This window comes from Tetrao urogallus (assembly GCF_951394365.1).
Source record: "Tetrao urogallus genome assembly, chromosome: 16".
In the NCBI taxonomy this organism is placed as follows: Eukaryota; Metazoa; Chordata; class Aves; order Galliformes; family Phasianidae; genus Tetrao; species Tetrao urogallus.
Window position 1 is genome coordinate 9,285,814 of NC_136829.1, and position 11,797 is coordinate 9,297,610.

At 40.6% G+C, this 11,797-nt stretch overlaps 1 protein-coding gene across 1 annotated transcript; it reads right to left on the bottom strand.

The window, feature by feature from the left end:
• Window positions 1–1,418: 1,418 nt before the first annotated feature.
• Window positions 1,419–11,760, bottom strand: YTHDF1 (YTH N6-methyladenosine RNA binding protein F1; the record flags this gene model as incomplete). The annotated part of the gene is made up of 5 exons (XM_079543222.1): window positions 1,419–1,445; window positions 5,480–7,006; window positions 9,917–9,996; window positions 11,393–11,417; window positions 11,734–11,760. The coding sequence occupies 5 exons, from the start codon at window positions 11,758–11,760 to the stop codon at window positions 1,419–1,421; spliced, it is 1,686 nt and encodes a 561-aa protein (XP_079399348.1).
• Window positions 11,761–11,797: the final 37 nt, after the last annotated feature.

Genomic DNA, 11,797 nt, shown 5'->3' on the forward strand with positions numbered 1-11,797 from the left:
CGATGCTGTCCATTACTCCTTACAGGCAGTAACAGTCCAGAGACAGTTATATGTTCTAAATACAAGTCTAAATGATACAGATTAAACTTTATTTAAATTGGAGGTCCTTTTGGAGTAAATAGTATTCAGAAGATACTTGCTTTCTAATATAGTAAAAGATCCTCTACAATAAACACGTGCAGATTCAGTGTGCTAGAGCAGCGGACATGAGCACCATTTCCATGCTTAATTGGAACTCCAGTTGGTGACAGGCTCTCTGACAGTCCCCTCACTCCACAAAAACATGACAGCAAATTCATTTTTCTTAAAACAGGTTTTTTTACTCATCCAACAGAAAGAAATCAGACATACACACTGTCAATTTTAAACATCTGAGGCATAATCCATCATATTATCCATACTATTAGTTCCTACGTTATTAAAGCTCAGCATTATTGGTATAAAAACTTTAAATGGCATTGGGATTTGGGGGGCGGGGGGAGGAATGGAAGGAGAATTAAAAATGATTCTGCAATTAACTAATAACACCTGAAGCTGAAACAGGTTTAAACACGTCGTCCAAAACCCCTGCAATGTTGATAGCATCACATTATTATTTAATTCTCAAGCTACAAAAACCATGAAGCAGAATTATGGCTGAGAGAAAGCATCGCGCTCACCCCCGGCAGGATATGGTATAACAAATGCACACTGAAGCACTGCTTAACAGAATGTGGAAGGGAAATCTTTTCCAGAGAAACAATTCCACTGACAATTGGATTTGCTACCAGACAGAAAAAACCAACGATGGCGCGTTCGCAATTTGAGAAGTGTAATCGTACAGATAAATAAGGAGGCACAGCAGCTGCACAAACTGATCTCAAACCCCATCGTTCTCATCTCTAAATTCTGAAGTGCAGTTATCTTCAAAAGGTTTTTAAATGGCAAGAAGAAAAAACAAATTAAATCAACGCATGGTTTCTTACGTTTGCCATGAAGAAACGGGGGTTGGGAAGAGGATAAAGGAAGATCTGTCATGTATTCTCCATGATTCTCTGCATCTGGCTAGGAACAGAATTTGTGCCAAAATAAAGTCTTTGGGAAGCACTGACACTTTAGTATGCTCATGTATAGGTCCCACATTAGGTTAATATAAGTGTTTACCAACTTAAAAAAATAAAAAGAGCCACACCTTTATTAATGATTTCTACAGAATTTTACATAGAAAAAGATACAAATTAATGCAGATCCACTTGGGCAAAAATAAACTACAAAGATGCAACAACTTAATTTCCCCTGCACGAGAAGATATATTGGAGCTGAAAGCTTTAGTTGGTCCTGATGCCAGGATACAGCACCAGAATACTTCAATTCTGTTTCTCAGTCGAATTTAATATCAGTTCTAGTATATATATATATCAAACTGTATATGTATATCCTTATTGTTTGTTTCGATTCTGACGTTCCTGTAAAGAGAAGAGAGTTAAAAACAGTTAAGGATTTTAGTCAAATGAACGAGCAAAAGCATTTTTAGTAGTATTACAGCACTGATGTGATCCCAGACAACAACTCTATGCTTTGATATAAGGCAAAAAAAGATGCTGCTATATTTTATACTACCTGCACAGTCAGCCCAAGCTGACAGCGTATGAAGGCCACAGTAAGGAAGGGATGGAATACCATAATTCCCACTGGAATAGGGATCTGTAACACTCTGCTTTCTGCATTACCTCAGCTACTGCTGCAGCAGCACAGTCTTGATCAGGAACTGCATTTCAAGGCTGATACTCTTATTTCATAACAACTAGAAATACACTGTAAAGTATTTTGTGCTTAACAGAAGTACTGTCTTCACTTTGATCTCAAATCAAATATATCAGCCCAGCATTTCAGGCTCAAATGGTTTCTTTACTGAATCTTGTGAACGCTGATCACAAAGTGAGCCACTGAGCACTGCTAAGAGAATCACTATTTAAAGGATCCGAGGTAAACAGAAGCTGCATGCCCTTCCAAAGGGGGATGCTTTCAGTAGGCAATACTGGTGTTAGGGGGATGGCAGAATATCACTGACACCTTACAATACATATTTGCTGAAAAGAAGAAATAAGCTTGTTGATTCAAGGGCTTCCTGAGATGCAACTCCTCTGCAGTTTCAGTGACACCAAGGCGCAGACCTTGGAATCACACTGTCACAACAGACCAGAGGTGAGCACACAGCACCGGGGACACAGAGTTAAATACAGATCTGCAAAGATGGACTGCAGACATTTTACAGCAGAACTCTCTTTCTGTCCTACCACAAACTGCAAATGAAAATACAAAAACCTGCAACAAGTTGCTTTTCTTTACAAGCCCTTACTTTCTTTTTCAAGACTCTCTCACATGCATTGCAACTTCATGTTTTAAAGGCTGATCACAAAATCTGCTCTCTCTGTGGACACATTCATGCTGCAGATTTTGGAACTGAGAAAAGCAGCGGGCAGGAGAAATTCCATACCACTTCTCTTTGGCTTACTCCTTTCCTGGGTCTGGATCATTACATTAGGCCAAAAAAAAGGCTTATAACTATGGCACATCAGAAGCTGGATTTGAATGCCAGCATGAAGAAATCAACCAGGAGTTGATGAAGGAAACACTGGCTAGAAAGATGTTAACATTAAAAAAACCTGAATGCTAGTGGCTTGCATCAAATAGATTACATGACATCATTTTTCTCCCTACTAAGCACGTGTATAAATGAAATAAAAGCATTCAAGCTCTCCATGAGTAATTTCTAAAGAATTCCAGCCTTTTGTAATCATGATGGTGATGGAGGCAGGATTTGTGACAAGAAGTGTTACTGCTAAACAGAGTACAACGCATTTAAAAACAACCACCACACCAACTTGAAACCCAATTCTGATGCTACCTATGCAAATAACCATTCCGAAAAGTCATTTAAGTTACCCTAACCAGCAATATTCTTGAAAAACTGTCATAGGAAATCCTGGCAAGAAACTCTCTTGGTAATCAGCTACACTTCTCATGTTCATTTATACAACAAGAGTGAGAAAAGAAATTAACTTTCCAGACAATTTTATAGGACACGTCCTGATGAGCAGCACCTCTCTTTTCACACCCTCACTGTTGATCTGCTTTATTTCTCCAGCACTTCCACCTTTCTCAGTGCACTGATTTCCTGAGAGCTGTGCTATTTTCGAGCCCATCCAGGTGAATCCAAGAAATGTTAAACTTCAAATTTCCTGCATGTGTCAGACAGGTCAGAGCCTCGGTTTTAAATGAGGCAAAAAGAGCCATTACTGTTTTGAAAAACCAATCCTGTTCTAGAAACGGTGACCTAAGCAAGCAATCATATTAATGCTTGAACTGAAAGTGCAAAATAGCTATGTATGAAAATAACAGCAAGTGGGGTCGGCTCAATAGGAACATCAGCACACTGAGCTACTTCAAAGCAAAGGAAGCTCAGCGCTCAGCAAGCTGCCATCTGAACCTCCTCAGGCAACTGAGTTAACAGTTCAGAAAGGCTGGATGCCGATCACTTTCACTACTTGATGCAAACAGGCACCAACTGGTTCAGATTCCCCAGCACTCCCACTCCTCACACACATTATTCATCCCTCCAGCCTTGCTAACAAGTCACAGGGAGACTCAGCATGAAAAACAAAACCAATCTCCTCCCTAGACTGTAAGCAGTTGACTTTTTGACTTGCTACAGAGAAGTTTGCACAGCAGATTGAGGGATGTCATTCTCCCCCTTATTCCACCCTCATGAGACTCCACATGCAGCACGGTGTTCAGCTGTGCAACCCCCAGCACAAGAGATGTGGACCTGTCAGAGCAGGTCCAGAGGGTCACAGGGATGATCAGAGGGCTGGGGCACCTCTCCTAGGAAGACAGGCTGAGAGTTGGAGTTGTTCAGACTGGAGAAGGCCAGTATCTAAGGAAAGCTGGCGAGGGACTCTTGGTCAGGGAACACAGGGACAGGACAGAGGGTAGCTGATTTTTTAAATAAAAGAGGGTAGATTTGTATTACATATAGGAAAAGAAATTGTTTACTATGAGAGCAGGGCATTGGAACAAGATGGCCAGAGAAGCTGCACATGCCCCATCCTCAGAAGTGCATGTGGTCAAGCTGGACAGGACTTTGAGTAATGTGAGCTGGTGGAAGGTGTCCTGCCATGGGACATGGAGTTGAAACCAGGTGATCTTTAAAGGTCCTTTCCATCTGCAGCCATTCTGTGATTATTTAGGATTCCATCCCACACATGAAAACAGCTCTCCTGAAGATACAGGGTGCTTTAAATACTGAACTGCCAATCATTTACTGAACGAATGAAATGTTGAGATAATGACTTGCAGGTTTTGGTTTGTGAGATCCTGCAGAGAGCGCAGAACAAAAACTTGCCATCCCTGCTGTGTTGAAGTATGCTACATATGTCATATCAGATGGTTAGGAAAAGTTGAGCTGGAACTTCTTAAGACACTGATCTTTCCTCTCACAATTTAAGGGTATGTTCTAAGAAGGCAGGTTAAAGCAATTTTATGTTAATTCTTAAATGTCACTAAAGGCATTAAAACAGCAACTTCAATTTCACCATCACCAAACCTTGCTTTAAAAACATTTAAAAGCAAGTGTAAGCTGCACTAAACCAGCCTGCTCAATAAGTGCTTTAATTAAAATGCTATTCAAAAAAATGTGTATAAAACACTATTGATAAAGCAACTTTTAAGTGTTACCTAAGTGATAATTACACATCCCAACACTTAGTGTTGTGTCAGTACACGACTTCCAGGCTGCCTAACTAGAGAAAGGTATTCTTGAAACTGAGGTCATGGGACAGATGACTCTTAGGGCTGTGAAAAGGTACATAAAAAGGTACATAAAACATTCATCATGCTTTCCCAGTTACTGCCCCAGTTTCTCACGCATCCTCACTCAAGACTTTTCAAGAATTAATAAACATACTAGACCTGAGAACCATTTGCCTTTATTTGCCCAAGTAATGACATACATGGGGATCCAGCAGCAGAAACAATCTTCCTAGCACTACTCCATATTCCAGTAATTTTATATAGCTCCTTTTCCAGAGTTTTAACTGAACAAGTAGGATCAATCCTCCTGCTCTTAAAGGCAAAATACAAATTTCAAATGCCAACACAGGTATCAATTTTGATAGACAAGTTCCAGTCAAACAATGCTTGAACACCTCATATTTATGAAGCAAAATGCTTGTGGGGCAACTCTAAAATAGAACCGTGTTTCTAATCTATTAACTGCTTTAAGACACTACAAAGACCAGGACACAACCTCCTTCACCTGTCAGTGCTTAAACTTTTGCTTTGAAACATATCTGCTATGAAATTACGTCACATAAATAAGCATCAGTTGAGATGTATTAAAAACATTTTTAATTCCTACTTACATTTTCTCCATTATAGCAGCCTTCACATTTCATTTTCCCCATATCTGTGTATAAAATAAATTTTTTAATAAGTTTACCTTCCGCACCACCTCCTCCTCTTCTTGGCGCTTCTCATAATGAGAAAAGTCATCAAAGATGGAGGTCGTGTGCTTGTAAGTAGCAATAATTTTAAGCACTTGTTTTGCTTTTTCTAAGGGCACCTCCTGTGTATCACGGGAGTTTGTAACAGGTTTGTTGTCATTGTTCTCCAGCCTGATGTGTCGGAGCTGGTTGTTGGGCACATCCTTCACAAAGATCCACTTGACATCAAATTTCCCCTTCCACTTGTCCTGAGACCAGACACCTGCACTGGTGCCATAGTCCACAGGTGATTTCATCTCCGCAACTCCACAGAAGTGTCCACTGCCATTGACACTGAATAGCAAGTAGACCGGGCCCTTACTATTCATGGACCGAAAAGCACTGTCCAGGCGTTTGTTGCCATGCTCCGTACTACACCAAATAGAATACTTAATGGAACGATGAATATCATCCTCAGAATAGCTCTTTATTATGAACACGCGTCCATTTTTAAGGTTCCATTCAAAATCTTTAGGGTTATAGCTGTGAGCAGCTTTCAGTTTTTCAAGAACGGGATGGGACTCACCGCTTGGAACAGGGTTAGGCTGGGTGCTGCCAGCCGAATTGCTGTCATTGCCAGTTCCTCCACTTTGGCCAAAAGCTGCATTTCTGTTGCGAGGAGCGATCCAGCGATTTTGGGGCGGCTGCTGAGGGCTCTGATACTGTGGTTGAGTCAATGGAGGAGGCTGAGCTGGAACAGGCTGAACTATTTGTTGCTGTGGCTGTGGAACAGACTGAGGAGAAGGTATCTGCTGGGGAGCAGGAACTTTCGCCACAGGACCCTTATTGTCCCAAGTCCCTATGTCCATATTATGCTTTATAGGAGGAGGCGGCAATGCTCCTCCAATCACAGGTCCAGTTTTTGTTTTCATTTTAGGCTGTGGTTTTGCAGGTTTGCTAGCTATAGCAGCCCAAGAAGTCGGTTTAGATACTGGCAAGTTTACATTTGAGCCACCATTACCAGAGAGGGGACCTGCCATCCCAGCACTGTTAACAACGGAACCTACTGTTTTCACAGCCGAAGTCGTAACGTCTCCACCAATCTTAAGTCCAACCATTCCCTGTTCAATACTGTTCATTCCAGGAGCTTTATTTAATGTATCATTATGAAATCCTGTTTGTCCATCCACGATGGTACCTCCCAGTGAACTAGGTGGATAGCTGTAACTGCTCCCATACGCTGAACTTTGAGTCTGCTGTCCTTGGGATCCACTTGTTCCCCAAGCTGAGAAGGCAGGGTTTTCAGGGAAGAAGTTAAACCGGTGTTGGTAGATATTATTTCCCAGACCCCCAGGCTGTCCAAAAACAGCATCGTGCATAAAATGATGATCTCCATTACTGAGCTGTCCATAGGTGGTGAGATATGGGATAGGAGGATCTCCTCCTGTAGACCATGGCGCTTCACTGAGGGAGTAGGGAAACCCAATAGATGGTGGATAATAACTTGACAGATAAGGATCAGTCATGGATGGATAGCTACTGTTCTGTTAAAGAAAAAAAAGTAACTTCAGATATATAAAATTTTGTATACGAATAGCCACAGTGCTACATAGAATCATAGAACCACTACATCACCAAACAGAAAAGAACAAATAGTAATTCATTTCTAATTTCTAAGTCTGAGGATAATTAGTATATCTTAACTGTCATAAACTTGCAGGTGAAACTGCTTTAACATGACAGTAAACAGTAATATGAACACAAACCTCATTACGGGATTATTTTGAAGAGCCAACAGATCTTAACAAGCAAAACATACCTGAGGTGGTAAAACATACAAAGGCTACTTCTTTCAGATAGGACCACAGTAAGATCATGTATTAAGAAATGTGTCAAGTCTGGAATAAGACAATCCAGTCACTAGAAACTGAAGTTAAGTTGACTGATGTGCTACAGAGAAGTACATAGACATAAAACATGCCAGGAAGCGAAGCAGTCTGGGACAAATCCTATTCAATTGTTTCTCAAAGTCTCTTCCTCCCTCAGCAGTAAAGCTACAAACGTTCAAGAGCATCTACAGCCGCCCTTCCAAACAGAACATCTTTTTCACTCTATGAAATAAAAGACTGACCTGTCATAAACCAGCCAATCCACCTCTGAAATTCTAGTTTTAATTCCCTTACTCCCTCTAAACTGTTTTTCAGACCAGGTTGAGAAGCCTTTTCTTCCCCTTCAATCTCCTGCAGACGCATTATTTTGAAACATTCAATGTCTCTCTCACATTCAATAAATAAATATAGAATATTATAAAATGAGGTTTTTTTATTCTTTAAATAAGCATGAAACCTAGATATCAGAGAGATTCCATAAAGATACTCTAAATGTAATTACCAGCAAGGAGGAAGGAAGGTCAACATCTCCTGTTAATGAGTTGAACAGCAGTTACCCCTTCCTCACTCACAGAGAAAGGTGATTTTCAGAACAGGAACTAAGATTCCTTTCAAACTGCAAGATCCCAATCCTGAACAAAAGCCAGCAAAACAGCACTGGAACTTCAGTCATTTTTCCAAGCATAAGATTGTTTCTTAGCTTATTCAGAAAATGAAGCAAAATGACTCCCTGCTGAAGATGAGCATTAATACCCAATTGATAAGTTACAGTCATTTTTATTACCCGTTTTTCGGTTTATTCCCTTCCACAGCATCAAAATTAATATCCTTTCCACATAAAGGATGACACCATACAATGTCACCAAGTCCTACATTCCCCATCACAACCACTACTGAGATTTCAGCAGCCTGAATTCAATGTCACTGATTCAAAAAACATCACTGCTGCCAATGCTCACACTGCCTTCACATACAAATTCCATCACCAAGATGTGTACTACCTACTTTCCTATGAGATCCTTCAAAATGGATGAAATTTCCTAAGCTTTCCAAGCCAAATGAATCTGTATTTAGTGTAAGGAAACATTTTTTTCTGGGAGACTCCACATCAAGATTGATGTCAATGCACCATTTCTTGAATTGTTAACGTAGGAAAAACATAAAGACAAACACTGGCAAAAAGGAGGGGAGAACAGCTCTTATGAGATACTTCTCTTTGTATACTCCACACATAAATATTTTGTTAAGACTGAGAAGAAGTAATGTAGAAAAAGATGTTTTGTTCTGCAGTATTTCTGCTAAGGGATTCTAGACAATTACTGAGACTCACCCCCTGTAGCCATGGTCTGTAAGTTTCAGCAAGGATTCTAACACTATAAGGAAAGTTTCAGCAAGCATCTTCACAAAGCACTCAATCTATTTTGCCTGGCATTATGCCAGAGCATGTAAGAGAAACCCTGTCAGAGACCCTGCACCGTAACAGCAGTCACATTCATTTCAACAAATTTATCCTTAGCCGTTTCCTTTTTTTTTTTCCTCAACAACTGCTGTATTAATTAGGGAGGGAATCCTTTCTTCCAAGCAGTATGAAATCAGAGTCCTATTTAATGCTACTCTCACTTTCCACTCAGAACTGTTCAGACCACCTACACGATTATTTCTTGCAGCTCACCAACTTGTTGTTGCAGCATTAGAAGAGTCAATGGAGTTGTGCTTCAGTCTATGTACATACCTACACTTTTTTTTTTTTGTTTTAAGCACATAGAGGCTCTTTTGCCAGCAAGTTCAGCAACATCACCAACATCAACAGTGGCATCTATCAGTTTCAGGCTGAACTGCACTTTTTAAAACAAATAACAGATGTACCCCTGCCAAGGCTCTCAAGTTTCTAAACATTTTGTTCACTTTAAAAAGATTGAAATTTAAGTCAAAAATTACTTCAATTAGAAGATTTTCACGACCACAGTGGTATTTAAGATCTGATGGTGACTTAATGTACAGCACAATGAACTGTTTTACTCAGAGTTTGCATTACAGGGTGTTCATTACCTTTAAAATGATACGTTTTGCAGACGTGTGATATTTCAGAGGACAGGAAAGAAGAGCAATATTTGTTGAAGTGAGAAAAGCAAGCAGGATATCTGCGATCTCTTCTTAAAAGCAATATCCAAATTTCAACAATATTAACACTTTGGATTACTGAAAAGATGAGTTGTGAGACCCCAAAATCAGGAACTCCAGACTCCTACATGCAACTCAGCTATCAAAGAACTGCAAGTTCAAGTAGTTTGTCCCAGTCCAACCATATCAATAGCCTGCAACATGAGGAGCAATCAGCAGAAGCCACTTGGAGCATTAACATAGTTTTCACTGGTGGCCATCTGGATACACACAGTAATATCAGCTTTGTGAGCACAAGGCTAGTTGTATTACTAAGTAACACAATATACCAGTCATTTCTTTCTCCATGTCTTCAAGGAATTTGCTTCTGCAACACAATCCTGTGGAACTGGGTGCCAAAAGCACGCATAAGATGAAGAAAAAAAAGTGAAAAAACACACCAACCTGATTTGACTGCCCAGAAAGGTAAGGTTCAAAGTCGTTGTCGTGAACTGTATCCTTCTGATGTAATGAACCATTTTGTACTACAAAGAAAGAGTTACAAGGCATTATGATACGGCTTAGGAGTGTTTCAGTAGAGTTCCATGTCACTTTAGAAAAAGCCACACTTCTCCACAGCATGAAGAATCTTGAAGACATACAGATCACTTTTGACCCTGATTTCGCTTTGTATCACCACTTACAAAACTGAGCTTGAGTAAATTCTTAAAAATCAAGCTTTCCTACAAACGAGTGAACACAGAACCCCTGTGAATCATCTCTGAGCCAAAAAATACAGGAGTTCTGTATAAGAAATAAATTGGGAAACATCAGATGTTTAGGTCCATAATTAGAACTCTCTGAAACTAATTCACAGCTCTCCCAGCATGTGGTGCTTACTGCCCAAGTTAAGATAGCCACAGTGAGATCAGGTGGGCTTACATTTAATTATAACCAATGACTGCTGTGTGACTTGATATTCTGCCATTTTTAATCAAAATTTAAATCTTTAGAAGTGTATAAAAGGGATACCTGCCTTACCCAAATGCCTACCTACACATAAATTCTTATGTGAAATGCAATCAAAACCCATTACTTAAAGCTACACAAAAACAAAATTTATTGGGTTACACCAAATGATTTCCTTTGACATTTTAAATGCTGAAAAAAAAGCTCAAACACCACATTATGTGGCGAGAAAAATACAGCTACTGCTCCATATGAAGTAAAGCCACACAAAACTTAAATGTTTAACAAACAAGTTGGGGAATTTGTGAGAATAACTCTGGAAAGATTGTCAACGTAGCAAAAGAGTGTACGCCAATAATGGAAACAGAATCAAACTTCTTGTGAGCAGAGATAGCTGGATTTTTAAGGCAGTTTATGATAAATTGGAAAGCATCTGAGCTGAAGATACTGCTAGCCTCTAAAGCTAAACAATTACATGCTTACGTAGTGATCATAGAATCAATCAGTTTCCTGAACCGCTGACTGAAATTAGAAATCAGATGGAGTGTGGATGTTGGCATAAAAAGTTTATTATCTCCAGCAGTTAATTACTTAAGGAATTTTAAATGAATACAATTAACTTTGTAGGCTTACTTATCACAAATCATACCTGTAGAGCCAACAGCAGTCCAGTAATGGGACTGTATTTGTATAGCAGGAAACGACTACGCAAAGCATGTAGAAATACTCATACAGCAAACAGACACCCTTATAGTTTTTTGTTATTACAAGGAAACGAGGAGATTGTAAACTCCACAGCAATAAGCTGGATGCACTCAAGACCGTGCAAATAACAGTTGATCCAGCTGTGAAACAAAGCACAACTTCCTTTGTTCCAGATGTTACCCACAAGGGCTGCAAACCCACAGGTACCTGCACAGCTCATCTCCTACAGGGGCTGCTTCAACAGCAAGATCTCAGCGTGATCCTCACCTTTATTATCCTGTCCTTTCGGTCTCTGGAAAGCCACAGTACACGATCGGGTGCAGAAAAAGACATAAACAAACCGACAAACAAACAAACAAAAGGGAAACAAAGAAGTTGATTTTAGGAAAACGTTCATACCGACACACAGCCGACTGGGAGGGATGGGGGTCTCGTAGTAAACAGCCGCAAGGCACCGAGGGCTCATCCAACCCGGCCCGCCCCACCAACACCCCGCACACATCGCGCCGTGCCCTCGGGCGGAGGAACCGAGTGCGATCCGAGCCCCAAAGCGCCGAGCCCAGCAGGGCCGCCCCGGCCGCGGCACCCCCGGGGCCCGCGCCGCTCACCTGAGGGTCAACGCTCGTGGCAGACATAATTCATGTACGGGGCCGCCGCGGTTCAGCAGAGGCC